The following is a 21,471-nucleotide window of genomic DNA, read 5'->3' as shown; positions in this document are numbered from 1 at the left end:
GACTTTTTCCATTGGGCCACAGCCTGGAAAATCATGTAGTCCACTGGAAAAAGGCATCATCTGGGGAAGCATGAGAAGGAGGAAATAGCCAGGGCTAAGCTGCTAGTGAATGTGGGCAATCTCAGGCAAGTCACTTGACCTCTTTGAGCCTCAGTTTCCTCCTCTGTCAAGTGGAGGACAAAAGTAGCACCTATAGTCAGTCATAGGCTGGAGGTTTTTTATTTAGAGATGAATGGACTTTAGAGATCAACTAGTCTCATTTACAGAAAATGAAAGTGTTTTTCATCCCATTTCATCCTCTCAATAGCCCTGTGGAGGTGGTATATTAGTATTTACTGTGGTTATTTGATGGATGAGAATACTGAGACTCAGAAAAGTGAGGTCACCCAGTTCAGGCATGGCACAGCCATGTACTGTTTTGTACCATAAGGCGAGCAACAATGAGTGTGTTTGAGGTTCCATGTCACTGGGGGCCTCAAGGAGGACTCAGGCTCTGAACAGAGGTGCTTCTGACCTTGGGGAAGAAAGTTCGGGTCACAAAGTGCTTGTACTCCAGGAAGGGGATGCCCTGGCTTCGGTTCAGCTCCTTGGTCAGGTCTGTCATGTCTGTCTGCAGTTCAGCAAAGCCTGTTGGTCAGGAAGCCCAGGAAAGACATGAGCCACACACCCCCCTGCAATGATTTCATCCTATCCAGCTAGGACTGCCTTGGGTTTCTTCCCATTCAATGCCTCCAGGACAGCAGGGATACCTCAGGTAGGGGGGTACAGTCGGGGACCAAGCGGTCTCTGGACAGTTGCATTCCCAGTCTGCACACGCATTCCAGGTTGAATACTGGTCAGCTCTTGGGCATGAGGCTACCTGTTATACTATTACCAGTTTCTCATATCTTCTGGAACTATAGACCTGAAAAGGACTTGAGTGATTATCCAGTCTGACTCCATCCATTTAAGGATGAGGTGACTCATCTAAGGTCCTATAGACAGTGTGGGGCAGGGTCTATCTAGAACTTAGGTCTCTTTCCACTCCACCCTGCCTGGGGTCCCCCTGACCCAGGGACTTCCCCTGCTAAGTCTCCATCACCTTTGCGGATTTCTTCACGGATCTGGGACTCCATTTCTTCCATCTGTAGTAAGGTTTTCTGCCAGTATCGCTCAGCTCTGCGGCTCTTGGTACAGAAAACAAACAGCCCTGGGGGAAGGGAGGAAGAAGGACTGGGGTCAGCCAGAAGTCCCCGGCTGTTTGCCCTGTGAGCCTTTGCATGGGCATGAGACCCTTAGCTAACAAGTCGCATCTGTCTCCAGGGCTTAGGCATGGGATGGGGGAATTCCTTTTCCCACACACAAGCTGGGCATATTAAAATCCTCATCACCATCTCATTCTTACCCCTTCTTGTAAGTCCCGCTCAAGCCTTCTATGGTTACCCCAGCCCAGGCTGATCTCTACTTTCATGGTTCATATTAGCTGGATCATTCACTTGGCTCTTAATGCACACACACTGCCCAGTGTGATTACTTCTCTCCATGTGTGTGCCCATGCATGCACGTATGTGTTTGCGTGTGTGCATGAATATGTATCCATGTATTGTGTGTGTGCATGGAGTCTCCTCAGTATGACTAGGTTCCCTGAGGGTAGATAGCATGGTTTTTTTTTTTTTTTGGCAAAAGGGAGGAAATTTTAGAATATTTAAGGAAAACTATGTCTTAATCAAAAAGCATTTATTAATCCTTCACCATGTGCTAGGCACGGTGCTAAATGCTGGGATACAAAGAAAGACAAAAACACAAAAAGAGCAGGGGGAGGGGGACAAGAAATGAGACATCAGTAAGGGTCAAGTGAGGTTAAAACTGAAGCTTTCTTAGGGACAGGTGAAGATGAGATTGAAGCAGTATTTGGGGGCTAAGTAACTAGCACTTCGTGGTGTAAAGGTTAATTCCTGTGGGAGCAGACATCCACTTAGCAGCACTAATGAATCCTGCCATTCATTCTAGGAAATGAAGGCTATTAGGTCAAGCAACACTTCCTGAGAATTAGGTATCGGTTCTTACCTTTCTCCTTATACAAAGGAGGCCTTCAATAAATGTTTGCTAATTGAGTGATAAATTAATATTCTGTATAGAATACCTCATACACTCCCACAAAATTAACTTTTCTTAGGACACTGTTTCACCATGAACTTTTCTGCTCATGAACCATCACTGGCTCCCTATTGCCTCCAGAAAAAAGTCAAAAGTCCTTTGCCTGGCATCCCAAGTCTTCTACCCTCCAAACCCAAGCTACCCATCCAACCACATGTTGTAACTGCTTGGAATCCTACAATGGCTTGAGATGAGGCAGGGGTGAGTTGGGGAGAGGGTTGTGTGGGTCAGCAGGCAGCAGGGAGGGATAGTGGGGGTCCCAATCTGCCCAGTGCTGATCCCCTCCTCAGCATGATATGGTCAAGTCTGAGTGTGCACCTGAGGAGGGAGGGCAGACCTGGGGTCCTAGGGCCCCCCTCCCTTCTTACCCACGATGGACAGGAGGAGCAAGATGCTACAGATGACCACAGAGACGGTGATGGCTGTCTCGCTGCCACCTAGCTGCAGTGTGGCGATGGTCTGGTTGAAATTCCCAACCTGGATCTGAGCATAGGGAGGAAGGAAAATGTGAGAAGGCCACAGCAGAGGGCAGGGGGATGGGGAGGGGCTGGATAGCATTAGGCCCAGGTGGGAAGCCTGCCTACGGGATGTGGGTCTCTGACACAATGCTCAGGCACAGAATCCTTAAGGTGGAGGAATCCAGCTTTAGACTGGGCCCCAAGGGGCAGGAGGCCTAGGAGACACTTTTTCAGAATAATATTTCTAAATGCATAAAAATACCTAGGATTACAAAGGAAATTAATTATCTTGTAATACAATTAGCAAAATTTTTTTAAAAAGTTCACAGACTAGGATATGAACCCCTTCATGTTCTAGAGGAGGTCTAGAGGGGAGGGATGGTTTGACTGAAGACACATAACGTGAGGAGCAGACAGGGCTCAAACTGTGGCCTCCTGACTTCCCATCCAGACCTCCTTCCACATACTGAGATACTGTCCCTCCTCTCTACACCCAGCCAAATCCTACCAAATCCACCATGGTAGCTGACACTCTGCAGGCCTTAACAAAGTACTCTGCCTCCTTGAACTCTTTGATACTCACAGCAAATATCTGAAGTAGGCAAGGCAGTGATTTGGGGGCGGGGTGAGTACAGAATTTGGTCTAGCCTCCTGACTTTGTCAGTCTAGGGGACTACCAAGGTAGGATGAGAAGCTCCTACTTTGCAATCTACAGGCTCTTTAAAAAAATTATTTTATTTTATTTTGGATCTGAAATCTCCCCCTCCTTCCTTCCTTTCCTTTTCCCATTAAGAAAGCAAGAAAATAGAACCTGCTACAAATATACATAGTCTAGCAAAACAAAACTCCTGCATTAGCCACGTCTGAGATAGGAACATACTTCCGGTTGGCTCTGCGTCTATCTGGAGATGGAGAGTGTGGTTCATGGGGCTTGGTTCCATTGGGCATGACCCACCATCTCAAGAGAGCTGTCGTGACAGCCAGCATAGGCCAGAACCAGGTCTGGCACCCAACTTTTTCCACCTCCAAGGTCATCTCTTTACATCGCAGTGCCTCTCCATTTTGCAGATGGTCAAATTGAGGCATACACAAAAAGGTTACAATTTCTTGCTGAAGTTTACCCAGATAGCAAGTGACCAAGAAAAGATTTGAACCCATTTCTCCTCATTTCAAATATACTGTTCTTTTCCATTTTGTACTGCAGGCAGTTGTGTGACATGAGATTGGAGTCAGAAAGTCCCGAATTCAAATCTAGCCCCAGACATTTACTTAGCTGTAAGTCCCTGGGTGAGTCACTTAACCTCTGCCTTAGTTTCCTCATCTGTAAAATGAGGAGGATAACAGCACCCAGGGTTGTTGTGGTCATCAAGTGATGTAAAGTACTTGCAGGTCTTGAAGTATTATCTAAAAGTTAGCTATTATTAATTATTTTTCTTTTCCTTCCTGGCAGCCTTCCCAGAATACCCCCCAAACTCCAGGGATCTTTCCTCTCTCTCAATACTGAACCTTATTCTCACTGCTTCATATGTTTCAGTTTTGTCCCCCAAACCAGACCATAGGCCCGCTGAGGGCAGGGGCCCTGTCTCCTCCTCCGTCTCCCCCTCAAGGCCAGTGCAGTTGCCCACAACTCACTGCTTCCCACATGAAGTATTCAAGCTCTCACTGGAGAAACAGGGACAGACAGAAAGAGCCACAGCATACAACAGGGGCTCCAAAAATGCTGATCCTCGCTTCCTCCACCTTCCTCCTGGCTGACTTGTCATACAAGGCCCTTTGGTAATGATTCGGCATCCCTAGCTTCCGAAAGGATAGAATTCCTCTCATTTAACCGGTGCTCCCAAAAGTTCCATGTCCAGCATTCTGTCAGCAGCGATTAAGTTCCTCATGTATACAAGGTTCTAGGTTAGGCACTTTCCAGTCAATGTTGTCCCTCCCCACAGGGGTGACTCAATCATAGTGGATAGAGCTGGAAGGAGTTTCAAAAATCAGGCAAGTCAACTTAATTTTATAGATGAAGAAACTGTGGCCCAGAGAGAAATGACTTGTTTCAAGGTCACCATTAAGGGTGAAGATCTTTGAGGAAAGCAGTACCGACTGCTTGGAGAAGAAGCTGTGTCTCTACAGGCATGCACGGTGTACACGTTGTTTCCCCCGTTACACTGTAAACTCCCCAGGGCAGTGACTGTTTAATTTTTGTCTTGTATCCCCCAGAGCTGAACATACACCCAGCTCCTCAGAAGTGATTAATAGCTTTTGTTGGCTCTCTACCTAACAAGCATACGTGTATTCCCAGGTTCTTTAAAGACTCACCACCTAGAGTTCCCCTGACGCTGGTGCTTGAGTGTGTGTTCAGGTGGTGAGATCCAGATCCGAGGTGTGTTTGGGACAGAGAGCATAGAGAGGCTACTGAGTGAAACAACAGGGTGTAACAGGGAGAGAACACAACGTGGATCTGTTGACTTTTTGAGTGTGGTTGAGTCCTGGAAAATCGAGTATAAGGAAAGAAGGGCAACCTTTGGAGTGAATTTTGTGTGTCAGAGAGAAAGGGCATTTGGGTGTGGATCCTTGGTGCTCGTGATTCAGAAGTTCCATTTACTTAGGGCCTAGAAACTTAGTGTTTCTAGGGCCAGGCTGGGACAGGTGATGCCTGCCTGTGTACAAGATGGCTAGAGGGGTTTGGGGGTCCTGGGGGTTGGGCTGATTCTCATGAAACGATGGCCACATTTTGAAACTGTAACTGTCTCAATGGCTCAGCTCTGAACCCCTCCTTGTCTGAATAAGAAAAGAAAGTCCTTGGGGGGAAACCAACGCACCTAGAGGTTGCACATGAGACTGTGGGTCTGCGTCAGAAGCACCAGAGGTGAGATTCCAATTTAAGTCCTCTTGAATCTAAATCTGCTCTCCCTCTTTTGGAGGGATTTAGCCATGGTTTCCTTGTCAGAGGGATTGCCTGGTGACAAAACTCCCTCTGCCAACATTGGCTGGTGCTTCCTTTGTCACTTATAGCCCGGGGCTCGAAGAGCCACGGACCTCCAGCTCTGGAGAGGGGCTTCTGGCCTTTGGAAAGGTTGTGGGGATAGACGAGGGATGCCAAATCTGGCAGTTGAAGCCAAGCCTTCAAGTCAAGAGTTCTGCCTACCTAACTGAAGCAACTCCCTCTCTCTGACTGGCTGGGGAAGCTTTCCAGAGAAACATGATCCACTCTTTCACTCTCCTGCTAGGACCACACTATTCCCCAGGCTCCCTTAGGAACAGGAAAGCTCCACAGAAATGCCTCATCTTGTTTCTGTCTCCAAGAAGCAAATTGATTTGGGAGGGCCGGAGAGACTTGGGCTGGCCAATCACAGGTAGGAGCCCATTCCCCCAATTCCTGAAGGCTCCTACTTTCTTTCTCAAGCTGTGCCTTCTTCACCAGCCTCCCTGACTCTCCAGCTTTCACTGAACTCTGTCTTGCTGGATGCCCACACCAGTTATCCCAAGCACTATTCATCTGGTGGCACTTAGCATAATCAAGCTTTGCACTGTTCACTAATTATTTAAAGAAGGGTCATTCAATCCAACTCTTTCATTTAACAGATGAGGAAACCCATGCCAAAATCTCTGGGTCAGTTAGGAACAGAACTGGGTTGAGAACCCAGGTCTCCTGACTTCCCAGTCCAGAATCCTTTCTACCACACTCTCTGAATGGGCCATTAACTTCTTGGGGACATGGGCCAGATTTTATTTTTTCTCTTAAAGTAGAAAGAACACTTTCAGAGTGTCAGGGGAGCTGCATTCAGGACTCAGTTCAATCAACCAACCAATCAATCAATAAACATTTATTAACTGCCTACTATGTGCTAGTCACCATGCTAAGCCACTACGAACCAGACATCCTGGGAAAAGTCACGTCTCACTCAGATTTCAGTCACATCCCCTGTTCAGATGCTAGAACAATAAGAGCTGACGTTTACAGAGCGTGAAGGTTTCCAAAGTGAGATATACTTAAATATGTGTGTGTTAGAAACCAATATAGGCTCAAATGAAATACTGTTTGTGTACACACACACACACACACACACTCACACACACACACACACACACACACACACACACACACTTTAATCTGAGCCTCACAACAACTCTGTGGGATTGGGCGCAATCATTATCTCCATTCTACAGATGAGGAAACAAGCTAACAGAAAAGTGTCTAAGGCAGGATTTGAACCCAGGGCTCTCTGACTGAGCTCAGCACTCTCTCCTCCCTGATTCTCTAAGAACAGTGCTTATATTACGTCAGAAGGCTGTATAGAAAGTGTTTGCATCTTTGAAATGTTACAGAGAAGGGAGTGATTTTTTTCTGTTCACTACCATAGTAAGGCCAGTGGCCCAGGGCTTGGTGAGGAAGGGGACAGCCTCTAGCTGCTTGGATCCTTTCTGAACCCCTGCTCCTGGCTGGTTGGTGGTACTGAACTTCACTCTGACCACTGTCAAGAGGAAGGAGAAGGACCTGGGGGAGAGGGATTGTGTCTGCTCTCCCCATTTCCAGAGATAGGAAAGTATGGGAGAGGGGTGGGGAGTAGGAAAAGAGAGTGAATTTTCTTTTGGACATGCTGAGGCACTGAGATGTTTGAGATGCATCCAGGGCATCTCTCCCTTGGCAGTAAGGGCTCCATAAGCACCCGCACACCTACACACACCTGCCCACACCCAGGCATCTTCAGCTGCTACCTAGGAACTGGTGCCTGGCTCCAACTGGCTCTTGGCTCTGGCCCCAGTGTAGGAGACAGTGCAGAAGCTAAGACTGGGAGTCATGCTGTGCACTACAGTGGGATCTCAGAGCTGTACTTCGGAGGAAAAGTGAGGGGAAAGTACAGAAGGGCACCTCTAAGATTCTACTTCCCATCTTCCCCTACACAGGGTCCTCCTCTTCCAGCCAGGCAGCCCATCCTCCCCAGTGGGCAGATCAGTAGGAAGGGGAACTCTTGGATGTTGGCCCTGGGAGTGTGAACAGGGCCCAGCATGCAGAAAACCTGGGTGGCTTGAGGTCTGACATCGACTCCTGCCCTGAGACCCCCAACCAGGGAGCTAGAACAACAATAATAACCCTGATTTATATAGTACATAGTTTGCGAAATGCTTGAGCTATGTTATCTCATTTGATTTTTCCCAATAACCCTGTGAAATGCTACAATTATTCCCATTTTACAGATCAAGAAACTGAGACTTAGAGCAATTAAGAGACTTGCCCAAGGTGCAGAGGAGCACTGGAGGCAGGACTTGAGCATTAGTCTTCTTGATTCCAAGTTCAGCTCCATGGTGCTCTGTTTCTCAAGGTCAAAGGCTTTCCCAATAATAAAGTAACTTGCTTGTCATTCACTATCATGTCTTTCTACCTTCTCTAAACCAAGCTTTCGAGGAAGGATTGCCAGGCTTGGAACCGGGAGACCAGGGTACTAGGCTCAACTTTGTTGTCACTGTCTAATGAATTATATGATTTAATTCCTCTGAGCCTCAGTTTCCCACATCTGTAAAATGGGGGTATGACCACCTGCTCTACCCACCTTACAGTGCTGTGGTGAAGGGCTGATGAAATAATGAGCCTAAAATGATTTGGAAACTCTAACGTGCTTGCCATGGGTTTCCTGGCCTGTCCGTCCTCTCCCAAGCCATCTGACCACTCCTCAGACTCCCTCACTAGTCAGTTATCAACCTACTAACTCTTAACCATGAGTGACACCCCCATTCCCAACCCTCAAAAGGCCTCTCTATCAAAGATTTTTTTGGCAAGTCCAATAGAGCTTTCTCAGAATGTTTTTTTTAACATGCCAAATAAAACAAATAGGATTCCAGAGACCATCAGTTATGTTGGGAGGCAGTTATCAAAATGTTTCAATAAACAAAGTCATGGGCAGTTGGTTTTATACTATAGTGCTTGGTGATCTCACCCACATCCACTCTGCCAGCTATCTTTATTCAGATGATTCTCCAACCTATACATCCAGCCCTCCTCTCCTAAATGCTACCAAATTACCTGCTAGCCATCACTACTTGGATTTCCCATCAGCCTCTCAAACAAATGTGCCCCAAAGGAAATCAATTCTCTTCCTTCTTCTGTCCAAAATCCCACCATCTCCCCAGTCCCCAGGTCCTCAGCCTCCCTATTATCCTTGGCCCAACGCTCTCTACCCACACTCCAGGACCAATTAGTCTCTGAGTCCCCTTGATCCTCAGCTACCTCTCACATCTGCTTCCTTCATCCCACTCACATGCCAGTTCAAGCTCTCATCGCCTCTTGTCTGGACTATTATAATAGCCTCCTAATGGGTCTCCCTCCTTCTAGGAGCTCCTTTCTCCAATCAATTGTCTGCACAGCTGCTGAAATCACTTTCTTCCTAAGGCCACGGGTCTGACTGTATCACTGCCCTACACAAAAACTTTCATAGCTCTCTCCTGAAAATCTTCTCAGCCTGACATTTTAAGCACTCCACGGTCTGGCTCCCATTTACCTGTCCTGCTTTATGGCATGTCATCACTCCCTCTCACTTCCCCTCCATTCCAACCACATCGAATGACCTGGTGTTCCCCCAAGCCATGTCTTACATCCCATAATGCCTTGGCTCCTTGTCTCTGCCTCAAAGAATCCTCATCTTCCCTTCTGGGCTCAGCTCAGGTGATATGAAGTTTGTGAAGCCTTCCCTGATCTGCCCCAGTCACTAGTAACGCTTTCCCTCCTGAAATGACCTTGGATATAGCTGTGCACATGTTGACTCTCCCCAGTAGAAAGTAATCTCCCCAGGACAGGCATTGTTTTTCCGTTTTTGTCTTTGTGTTTCCAGTGCTTAGCACAGTACCTTGCGTACAGTGTTGTAAATGTTTCAGTCTGTGTCTGACTCTTTGTGACCCTTTTTTGGGGTTTTCTTGGCAAGGACGATGGAGTGGTTTGCCATTTCCTTCTCTAGCTCATTTTACAGATGAGGGTTATGTGACTTGCCCAGGGTCACATAGCCAGTAAGTGTCTGAGGACATATTTGAACTCAGGTCCTCCTGATTCCTGGGGTGCCAACCAGTTGCCCTTGCCTACAATAGGTGCTTAGTTAACATCTCCTTATGACACAGTAATGATGGTGGAAAATTCATTTTCAATTCATTACAGGTAAATTTTGGCCAAGTAAGTCACCTTCCACTCTGGGGACTCCGTATCCTCATCTACAAAATGAGGTGTTTGGAATAGATTGGCCTCTAAAATTCCCTTCCCATTCTAAAACCATGATTTTTCTTGATCCTAATGAAGTGTATGAGGTAGATTGTAGGATTAGAGCTGTACGGGGCATTAAAGATGACCTAACCCAACCTTTTTCTCTTAACTATGAAGATCGTGAGTCCCAGAGAGAGAGATGATGTTTGAATTCACATAGCTATCAAATAATCACAAGGTTCAAAAAGGACTTTACGTACTATCGCATTGCATCCTCACACTGTTCAGCAGGTGCTATCATTATTCCCATTTTACAGATGAGAATACTGCATCTGAGAGAGGTTAAGTGACTTGCCCAGGGTCTCACAGCTAGTATCTGAGGCAGGATTTGAACTCAGTCTTCTTGACTCACCATTCAGTTCTCTATCCATTGTATCACCTAACTGTATGATTTTAACCCAGATCTTATGACCTCAAATCCACTGTTCTTTCCATTAAGCCACATGCCCTCCTTTGTACAAATAAGGCAACCGAGGCACAGAGCTTTAAAATACCCTTTCAAGGTCACAGAGTGAATCAATGAGGAAGAAAGTCCCTTAGGCCCTGTTCCCAATGAGATCTCATGGCACCTGATGGAAAGCACTGAGGAACTGGCATGAGGGACTATAGGGAGGGGAAACCCAGACATCTGTGCTCAGGGTGAAGAAACACTGATTCTCCACATTGGTAAAAACTGACTAATACTGGGGACCCTGGGTTGGGGGCAGGGCTCCTCATGAAGAGCTCCAGGATGATGATGGGACACTCGTCCTGTCCCTACTGTTGGTGGGCAGGCATTAACCTCACAACCCAAGCCCCAGCAAAGGTGATCTGAGTATCCCAATCTCCCATTCCTCTCCTAGGTCAAGGGCCTCACCGTGATGGGCAGGTGCCCCTCCGAAGTGCTCAGGGACTCGTTGACTGAGCAGTGAATAACTCTGTCTGAAACGATCTGGATCTCACAGGAAGTCTGGCCAATCTTCACTTGGTACTCGTGACACTCCAGACCCAGGCTGTCCTGCTCTTTCTGATTTAAGGAAGGAGGAAGAGAGGGGAGAGAAGAGAACAGAGGGGAGAGCAGAGAAGGAGAGAAATAGAAAGGGAGAGAAGGAGAAAGGGAAGAGAGAGGAGGAAAGAGAGGGGAAGAGGGGAGATGGAGAGGGAGGTGAGTCACAAACATTGACAAATAACTGTGTTGGGAAGGAGGCTAGAGACAAAGCATCACAGGATTAGACGACAGCCAGTCACAGGCTCATCATATTTAGAGCTGTCAGAACAGGATATAAGAATTGAACATTCATTGGTATTGGGAACTCTCCAATATGAGCTTTTTACATGTTTAAATGCAATAATAAATCCTAAATAAATTTTTATTAAATAAATACAATAAAACTTTAAAGATGGATAAATCATCTTTAGCTCGCCAGCTACAAAACTAGGCAGGGGCTGGGTGTGGTCCAGTGGGTCAGAGTTTGCTGACCCCTGGCCTAGAGACTTGCCCAGGATCACACAACTCAGGATGTGTTTCAGGTAGGACCTGAATGTATCTTCCTGGCTCCAGAGTCATCTCTCCATCTACCATATTGTGCTCTTTCTGTTGGTGCTATAAGGGACCTTAAAAATCATAGGATCACAGATAAGGTAGGGAGTTTAGAGATCTCTTAGTCCAATCCCTTAATTTTACAAAAAGGGTAAATGAGGTCTATGAGAGGAAGTAAGTCACCCTTGGGAGTGAGGGAGACTTCACCTTGTTCAATCCCTGCTTTCCAGGATGAGAGGGGTTATTACACCCATTCTATAGATGGGACAACTGAGACCCAAAGGACTTAAGGTGACTTTTCCAAGGTTCTTGCTAATTAGGGGCAGGGCTGGCCCTACAAGCCAGGTATCTCCTGACTTGAGAAGCAGGAGAAAGCACACGCTGCCTCTAGAGTTAGAAGATCTGAGTTCAGATCCTGCCCATGAAACTTACTGTGTGTCATTCACTTAGTCCCTTAGCCTCTCTGGGCCTCAGTTCCCTCATCTGTAAAATGAGGGAGGTTGGACTACATGGCCTTCTCAGTTCGTTGTTGCCCTAGATCTAGAATCCTAAGATTCTACTGAGTCTTAGGCTCCATCAGGCCTTTATCTCTAAGCCCCCTGTGGGCCAGGGTCTAGCCCCTGGGTCAATCTGAGAGCTTTCAGTGTTTCTCCAAACCCACTTAGAGGCCTGCTCCCCACCCCTCTGCTCCTCTGAGGCCTGTCTACCTGCCTGCTTCCCTTCTCTTAGACTTTGTCCTGTTTTTACCTCTTGGCCAGGTGGGATAAAACAGAGAAACAATACCCCCAACCCTCCCTTTATGGTGAAGAACCAAGAATGCAGCCTGCTGGACCTTGGGTTATCTGAGAAATAACCAGGGTGGGGGCTGGCAGCAGCAACAGGGAGCTCTGGCTGCCCTGTTAGGACTAATTCCATCCCCTCTGATCTCTCCCCCTCATGTGGTCTTGTAGAATTCCTTGGCTTTTCTACACCAGCCAGCTGGGGCCAATGTGGGCACCGCATTTGCCAGGGGACAGTTCCCACATTGAATCTGTTTCTGCCCCTGGGTGGGGTGTCTGTGAAGGTCTGTGTATTGTAAGGGTGCTGGGGCAGCCATGGCACCCCAGAAGGAGCCCTCAACCTACAGGGGATGCCTGGGTCTGGTTGCTTCCTGAGACTGTCTCCGAGGGTTACACGGTGACCCTTACCCCAACCGCAGCCTGACCTTCGACTCTAACCCCAGGCTGGTCAGAGGACAAATCTATGCCATCTCTTCTCTAAGAGGGCCAAATAAGAGAGCATGGCCATCCCTGTTGTTGAGTGTCCAAGCACTGGAAGAGAGACTGAAGTCTAAGAAGGAAATGATTTGACCAACTTCACAGTTAGAAAAGTGAGAGTCAGAGAGAGTTTCCTTTGAATCTGAATTCAGGGCTCTTTCTGCCCCAGCACCCTCCCCTTCTTTCCTGTTACCACTAATAGACTCCTCTCCCTTCCCCTCCCTATGGGTCACACTACTGCTCACATGGATGACAAGAGTGAGAGGCTCCCCTGGATGGTGTTTAATCCACTTCTCCCTCTTGGCAGTGGAGAACTGGGGATCAGGCAGATACTCCAAGCTGAATCTGCTACTGGGAAGCATATTCTTTGGCTCTCCAGGGTCTTCCATGGCCACCTGCTCATCCTCGTACGGTTGCCCATTGATGAAAAAGTTCACGGGGGCTGACTTGTTGGCTGTGGCGCCAGGGGAGGGGCAGGTGATTAGAGTGGAATTAAGAACCTTACAGATCTGAAGGAGAAAGAGAAACAGATCAGTACTTTGGTGGGGATAGAGAGAGAAAGGGAGAGATATGGACAGCGATTGGGAGACACACAGAGGTAGAGAAAGACAGATAGGGGCAAGGACAGAGAGAGACGTCAAGATGGAGAGACAGAAAAAGGCAGAGACTGAGATACAGACACAAGGATAGACACAGAGATGAAGACAGAGAGACAGAAAGACAGAGAGAGATACAAAGATAAAAAGAGTGACACCAAGTCAGAGACATAGAAAGACAGTGGCAAAGACAGACAAAAAGGAACATAGAGGCAGATAATAAAAATAGAGACAAAAAGAATGGGAGAGACCAAGGGGAAGAGGAGAGGGTCTGGGTCAGCTGAGGCTCTTGGCACTAAGGTCTGTAGCCTTGGCTGCCCTGAATCGGACACAGGGCGGGAAAGAGGCCATGATGTCTTTGGGCTGGGCAAGGTGGATGCCAGCTGAGGACATTAATCACACCCATCTGTCTCCCAGGGCTTCACCTCCCCTCTCTGGGACACCATCCCCCACCCAGAGGAGGAGGATGGAGTCATCTTTACTCAGCCCACACTGAAAACCGCCCGGCTTTTCTCACACTTCCTCCTTGATGAGAAGAACTCACTCTCCATCTGTCCTTTCTCTCCCCCTCCCAGCTCCATCGCTTTGTGCTCCTGCTATCTATGGCTCAGTCTCCCTGCCCATGGTCTCCCCCATTCTCATCTTATTTCTGCCCAGACCCCTCTGTTCTGCCATCCATGCCCTAACCCACCTCCACTATCTCCCACCTCCTGGTCTTTTAGACTCACCGTCTGATCCTTGCCAATATGATTCACCATCATGGACACATTCTGTATCATGTCGAAGCGACTGCCCTCCACCGTGATGGTCCTCCCTCCACTGAGCCAAGAGAGAGCAGGGTTTGACAGATGGGGGATGTCCAGACCGGGACAGTGCAGTAGTGGGGAGGAGAGGGACAGAGGGGACAGTGATGGGGGGAGGTGGGCCGGGGAGGGAATTATGGTGGCCTCCCGATTTAGAGGGAAGGACAATACTGCCAAATTGACAGGGTATTGCATTTCAAGTCAGAAAGACCTGGCTACAAATACTATCTCTGACACATACTTAGCCATATTATCCTGGGTAAGTCACTTAACTTCTCTTTGGTTAGATTGCTGAATTTAGAGTCAGAAAAAACTAAATCTGAATCTGGCCTCAGATACTTAGGGCAACCCTGGGTAAGTCACTTAACCTCTACCCCAGTTTCCTGATCTGTAAAATTAGAGTGTTAGACCATGATGTCTGAGGTTCTTTCCAGCTCTAAATCTATGATCACATATGCTGATCTGGGGCTTAAGTCAGGTGTGCAGGAGAGAGGAGAAAGAAACAAGGTCCCAAGGCAGTCCTGCCCATGCCTTTCCCTATCCCACAACATCAATGCTGCTGTCCATCCCAGCAGGGGGATGGAGGCCTCTCGCCCAAGCCATTGCAATGATCATTAGGCTTTCTGTGTGCAGGAACTTTTATATCACTGATCTAATTCTCTTCCACACCTACTCTGTCTCTTTCTCTCTCTCTCTCTCTCTACCTCTCTCTTCCTCCTTCCCTCCCTCTGTCTGTCCATCTCCATATTTTTCTCTCATTCCCTCTGTCTCTCTCTTCCTCCCTCCCTCTGTCTCTCCATCTCTTTCTGTCTCTCTGTCCCTGACTGTCTCTCTCTCCCTCCCTCTGTCTCTCTGTCCCTGATTGTCTCTCTCTTTCCCTCCATCTCTCTGTCACTGATCATCTCTCTCTTTCCCTCCCTCTGTCTCTCTGTCTCCATCTCCTTTTCTCCCTCCCTCTGTCTCTGTCTCCTTCATAAACTTTACTTCAGAGGATTCCTGCTGATGAAATCTCCTCTCTCAACCCCAACCTCACCACTTGCATTCTCAGAGGGGTGCCCAGCTACATAGAAAGGGTCGCAGAGCTAGAGTGAGATCCAGGTCTCTTGGCTTCAGGGGGGCTGCACTACTCCTTCAGCCAAGGCTTTCCCAGCCCCCCCCCTTCTCTCTCCATAAGAAACAGGATTAAGGTGACTGGCTTAAACATTTGTTGGGGGTGTTGGCACCGCTGAATTTTAATGCTACTCAGCCACACTGATTCTTTGACATGGCATCTTATGAGATCAGAGCTAGTAATTATGTCATGCAAATTTATGCTGGAAGGATAAAAATGAAATGGATGGGGCTAGGGGTAGAGACAGTAGTGGGATGGAAAGGCTGGGGCGGGGGCTCACCTGACTGGGCTCTTTCTGGGACGGATGGCTGCGATGACAGGGTCCCTCATGTAGTCAAAGGTGATGTTGCTGCTAATGCAGGATTTGTGCTCAAAGCGCACGCAGACACGGACGGTAGCAAGCAGCTCTCCTCTTGGCATGGTGCAGGTTATAGTACTGTCTGTGCGCCTGTGGGAGGGAGGTCTGGATTTCTGAGTGGGGGGCTACTGACCAGCACCTTTTCCCTACTGGGTCCCAGGGGCCAACCTGATCCAGCCTAGGGAAAGCTGCTGAGTTGGGGGTGAAAAGGGCGCCATGTTTGGGGCACCTCTAGAAAAGCAACAGGACCCCCCTCCTCTCCTTCTTGCTCTGAATCTTAGACCCCATCATCTCATACCTGGGATCCTAAAGCTCAAATCCCTGCCATGACCCTCTCCCACTGAGCCACCTTGCCCATAATGCTACCAAACTAAAATCGCCCTTTTGGTAATGTAAATTCCATGTTTGAGACTCTCCATATTGGTCCAATGCCGACTATATCAAAGCCAACCGCCTCTTCCTGGCATTTGAGACTCTCCACAATCTGGCCCTGTCTTATCTAGCCAGCCTGATCCTCCCTTCTCTCTTCTTTGATTCAGGCTAATTTCCTCCCCAACTTCCAGCACGTTCTCATTTCCATCTCTGCACCTTTGTTCACAACCTCCCCTCTTCTTTCACTCATCCAAATCCTACCCAGTTTGCATTCCTTCTCTTCTTCTATGAAGCCTTCCCAGATTACCTCAGCCTACAATGCTCCTCCTCTCCTCTGATCTTTTCTCCCTAAGTGCCTAACACAGTGCTCTGATGTGTACTTAGTAATGTAGAAGAAGTAGAGAAGCTTATCTCAGCTTCTAGACTATAAGCTTCTTGAGGGCAAGCATGGTGTTTTCTTTTTTTGTCTCCTATACACACAAAGCACAAGGCCTGGAATGTGAGAGGGGTTCAGTGAAGACTTGGGGATGAACTGAAGGCCATTGGGGACAAGTAAAGGAATGCTTGGCACAATGCAATGCACACAGCAGGAGCTTAATGTAAGTTTACTGAAATGACCGAGTTAACGACTGAAAGACTGGAGAGGATCTCGAAGCACTTTGTATATTCAGTCAGGCTTCTCCAGCTCAGGAAGCATGCCCCAGGGACAGAGAGCTTTTCCCTTCAGGAAAAGTTCTCATGGCTTGGAAGTCCAGAAGGTCCCCACCATTAATTCCGTATAGGCTGTACCCCAGTGGCTGGAGATCTAGCTTATGGCATAGTTTGTTTACTAAAACTCCCTCCTTGGAAAAGTCCCCAAAGGAGCCCTGGGCTCAAATCTGCTCCAAGGAGCATTCCATCCAATGGCTTACAAGGAGATTCATATCCGGTGTGAAGGGAGAAGCTGACCCTGAGGTTACTCAGGTACTAACTTGTCCCCACCCAGTCCAACCCACCTTGGATCCATGGCTTACACAAGATTTAAACACTGCTTGGTGTCATTGACCAGGACATGGAGTTCGGATCCCACTCCGAGGTCACTCCCTCGGATAGTCACTCTGGTGCCTCCAGCCTTTGGACCAACATCTGGCTCCATGGAGTAGACAACTGGGAGCTAATGAGGAGGAAGGAAGAAAACAAGAAAGAACAGGAAGAATGAGGGATGGGGAAGGAAGAGAAGAGGACAAAGAATGTAAAGAGAAAAGCAGGGGGCAAAAAGAAAGAATGGTGGAGAGAGTAAGAAAGAGGAAGAAGGAAGGAAAGGGAAGAGAAGGAGGGAGGGGAGAGAGAAAGAGAAGGAGGAGTAAAAGAGAGGAGAGAAGGGGAAGAGAACAAGCATGAAAGAGAAAGAAAAGCAATGTGAAAAAAACAGAGGAGTTAAGCAAGGAAGACAGAACAAGAGAGAAATATAGAAGGAAAGAAAGAAACATGGATAGGGAAGCAGGGAGACAAAAACAGAGAGTAAGAAAGAGAAAAGAACAGTGGGGGAAAGAAAAGAAGGGGAGTAGGAAAGAAAAGGAGAGAGGAGAAGAAAGTAAGCACAGGAGAGAAAGAAAGGAGAGGGAAGAAGAAAGAGGAAAGGAAAGGGGAGAGAAGGAAAGGAACGGAGAAGGGAGGAAAGAGAAGAGAAAGAAGAGAAAAACAGGAGAAAGAAGAGGGGAGGGGAGAGGAAGGAAAGGGAGGAAAAGAGGAGAAGAGAAAGAAGAAGAGAGGGGAAGGAAGAGAAAAGAAATGGACAGGAGGGGAGGAGATGGGAGGAAAGGGGAGGGAGGGAGAGGAGAGGAGAGAGGAGAAGAGAAAGAGGACAGAAATATTCTCAGCCACTAGACTCAGTTATGTCTCTTGCCAATTTCTCAGCTGATATGAGAACAATCCCCAGTCCTCCTTTCTCCAGTTTTTGGTTTGTTTTTCTTTGCCTCCACCGTCTTTTAGAAGCAAGGATTCCTCAAGTGAAGCCTTCCCTGACTTCTTCAACCCACTCAGCTCTCCTTGCCCCACTTCCCCTTGCTGACTCCTGAATGTCTGCCCCACACCCCTGGCATCAGATCACAGAGAGTTCTCTCCTCTGTGGTAGTCAGGTCAGAGCCATGTTCTAGTAGCACACAATGGGCATGTGCCTACTCTTGCCTTCTTCTGTAATGGTTTCCTGCTACTGACCCATGGCTCTGTGATGAGACCTGGAGCTCCCACCAGGACAGGCACTATAAGATCTCTTCTTACCCTTGACATTGGGCAGGTCTCAGGGTCATGAATGTCTTGGCTACAACCATTATCCAAGACCAGGTCCTAGTTTGTGACAGGGTCACCACCTTCATTGGTAGAATCAGTAGCTACACTCCTGCCACAGCTCACTTGTGGTGCCCTCTCCACCATGATTGTTAAGGCTCCCTCTATCCTCAAAGGATCTCATGTTTTACTCATCTGTTTACCTGATGAATCCCGCCTCCACACTCTACCTTTAGAATATAAGATTCCTAAAAGCAGGGTCTATTTTTTCATTTTATCATAGGATCATAGATTTAGAACTGCTTGGGTCCAATGCTCATCTTACAGAGAGGTTCATGGACATGAATTAGTGAAGGAAACTGAGGCAAATAGGGTTAAGTGACTTGCTTAGAGTCACATAGTCATTTTGTATCAGAGACAGAACCTGATCCCAGCTCTTCCTGGCTCTGGGTCTAGTTCCCTCTCCATGTGCTGCCTTTGCATCTCCCATGCCTATCACAGCATCATTCACATAAGAGGCCCTTAGGATCATGGATCTAGTCAGTGGTGGGACCTTAGAGGTCAAATGGTCCAAATACCTCACTTAACAGATGAGAAACTCATACCCATGGAGGCTAAGTGACCTGCCTGATGATAATAAGGGGGTCAAGATGAGATTCACACTCAAGACCTTGGACTTCAAATTCAGCATTCTTTTCACTGCGCCATTCTGACACTGAAAAAATGTTTAATTTGTTGGAATCTTGGAGCTATTGAAATATTTTAAGCTGTGGACCACACAGTCTCATTGGCATCCAATTTACTAATAGAGATAAATGGTTAAGAGTCATGGGGTTAAACCAACAAGCCAGGAAAGAGAAAGGAAATGCCTTCCCCATCCCCTTATCCTACCATCTAGGGTGGTCTCATTTTCAAATGAGATAATATTTGCCTGGCACATAATAGGTACTTAAGAAATGTTTCTTTCCTTCTCCCTTTCTCAGAACAACTCAGTCAGTGACAATGCATCGCAGGACCTTGTGGAATGGGCACTGAATCATCCAGAAAGAGCCTTACCACGTAAGAATAGCGCTCCCTTGACTTCCCCTCCTTGCTCACATTAACAGATACGACATCAGAAAAGGGGCTCGGTGATGGGCCAGTCCAGCAAACGATCCTGATGAAAAAAAGAAGCTGATAAAGAGGGGTAGGAAGCCGTTCTCTTGGGGAACCCGATCAGCCCAAGGGGAGAAGATGATGTAGGAGCTGAATGATTTTCTCTCAATTCCACTTGCTCCCCCTGTGGAAAACTGAAGAGGAGAGGGTGGTGTGGGGTCCCTAGGCTCCCAGGTGCCACCAATGGGACCAGATGAGATGGCCACAAACATGACAGGGGGGAATGACAATAACAACGTGCACCATGTGGCTGCACAAAATGTCACGAATGAGTCTGCTCCTTGTCACTGAGGCACACAGGCCAACTCTCCCCAATCCTGACTCCCATCCCCAGAGCTTGACTCTGGATTATAGTCTTTGGGCAGGAAGAGACACATGCTTTATCCTCTTAAGCCAAGTCCAGTTGCTGCAAAGATAGCACCAAGGGCTACAGAAGGGCCAGTCTTCCTGTTCCCATCCCCCCACCCCAGCCGCCCCACCCCCACCCCCATACACATCCTGCTCATTCCTCACCTAGTCTATGTTCTCGCTCAAGCTCCACTGTCTTACCTGGAATGTCTTCTTCCATCCAAATGCTACCCTACCAATAAGACCTAGCTCCAATGGCACTTTGACCCGAAGTCTCCCTTGGTCACCCAATCCCTGACTAATCCCACTTGTCTCTGACCTGCTCACACCAGACCTTTCACTGCATGGCCATCCTAGATTGTTTTCTGACCGTTTCATGTATCCACCTCAGAGATGAGAATGTAGGATGGGCATTTGGAAGGGGTCTTCAAGGAAACCTAGGCTGAAACTGAGACCCAGAGAAAGAAGTGATTTGTTCAAGGTAAAAAGCATTTGGGCCAAGATTTGACCCAGGTTCTTTGCCTCATCGGGCTGACTGCATCCTGTAATGCTGACCCCAGTTAGACTATATTTCTTGAAAGCATGAACCATCTTAGGATTAGAGATCCAGAACTGGGAGGTGACAGCTACTCCAACATTCTCATTTTACAGATGAGGAAACTGAGAACTGGGGATGTTAAGTGACTTATCCAAGGTCATACAAGTATTAAGCATCAGAGGCCTCTGACTCCAGAGCTAGTAACTTCCCCTATCACATGCCACCTCCCTTAGGCATCTCTTGTCTTCTCCCCACTCCTACCCTTTAGATTCTGGACACAAGTCTGGGCCCATGGTAAGTATTTAATAAATAAATACCTGTTGGATTTTCCCAGGTCAAGAACAGAGCTGGAACTCCTAACTGAGCCACTGTAGGGGTCACCCAAGTCAGCCACAGCATGCTGTGACAGAGTGAGCATTGCCCCAGGATTCAGGAAGCCTGGGCTCCCTGCCTAGCTTTGACAACAATTGGCTGTGTGATTCTGGAATAGTTATTTTTCCCTTCTGGTCCTGAGTTTCATCATCTGTGAAATGATGGGGCTGGATCAAGTGGTCCCAAATTTCTTCCCAGCTCTACCGCCCTAGGATTTTCAAAGATGAGAAAGGAGGCAGGGGGAGGGTGAAGCCAAGATGGTGGAGTAGAAGGACAGACCTGCTCTAGGTCTACCTCCTCCATACCCAATAAAATACCTGTAAAAAATGACTCTAAACAAAATCTGGAGTAGTAGAAGTCACAAAACAACAGAGTGAAAGAGATTTCCAGCCCAAGGCAGCCTAGAAGGCTGACAGGAATGGTCTACTGCACTGGGCTTGGAGCAGAGCGCAGGTCACAGAGCACAGGCCAGCCTTGGCCAGAAGGCACAGACAGGACTGAAGTAGGCTTCAGGGTGTGGAATCATAGGCAGCAGCTATGGTTCCCAGATTTCTCAACCCACCAATGCCATAGATGGCTTCAAAGATCAGTGAGAAAGCTCTTTCACCTGGGTGAGAAAGGAGCAGGGTCCAGCCCAGACCCAGAGAGACAGCAGTTGCTGTGGCAGCAGAGCACTTAGCCTAAAGACTCGGGGGGAACCAAGCAGTGGATCTGGATCTCAGCCCTGAGGGTGAGGAGGAGCACTGGTGTGGTAGAGCTGGAAGCAGTTGTGGAGAGGGAATCCTACTTGAAGATCCTGGGCAGAAAAGTTTGTTGCTCACAGATCAGAGCAAAGACCAGGAGAGGAGTAAACTCCTCTCCCTTGATTGTGACACCTTGGAGGAACTGAGAACATACAGGTCCCAAGAGTATACCCTCCTCTTGACAAAGGACTCAAAAGTTAAGTA

The 21,471-nt window shown here is 47.8% G+C and overlaps 1 protein-coding gene across 1 annotated transcript in view; it reads right to left on the bottom strand.

Annotated features, from left to right (window-relative positions):
- Nucleotides 1–21,471, bottom strand: part of PLXND1 (plexin D1) — a 201,455-nt gene that overhangs the window by 41,295 nt on the left and 138,689 nt on the right. The window contains exons 14-22 of the mRNA XM_072598409.1: nt 19,168–19,267; nt 16,860–16,999; nt 15,397–15,564; nt 13,931–14,021; nt 12,852–13,115; nt 10,688–10,837; nt 2,505–2,619; nt 1,082–1,189; nt 515–627 (exon numbers count right to left, since the gene is read on the bottom strand). Coding sequence (XP_072454510.1) covers nt 515–627; nt 1,082–1,189; nt 2,505–2,619; nt 10,688–10,837; nt 12,852–13,115; nt 13,931–14,021; nt 15,397–15,564; nt 16,860–16,999; nt 19,168–19,267 — 1,249 coding nt within the window. The remainder of the gene's footprint in view (nt 1–514; nt 628–1,081; nt 1,190–2,504; nt 2,620–10,687; nt 10,838–12,851; nt 13,116–13,930; nt 14,022–15,396; nt 15,565–16,859; nt 17,000–19,167; nt 19,268–21,471) is intronic.

The sequence above is a fragment of the Notamacropus eugenii genome, chromosome 3 (assembly GCF_028372415.1).
Source record: "Notamacropus eugenii isolate mMacEug1 chromosome 3, mMacEug1.pri_v2, whole genome shotgun sequence".
NCBI classification, from domain to species: domain Eukaryota; kingdom Metazoa; phylum Chordata; class Mammalia; order Diprotodontia; family Macropodidae; genus Notamacropus; species Notamacropus eugenii.
Note: the sequence above shows the minus strand (reverse complement) of the source record. Positions and strands in the feature narration are given on the sequence as shown.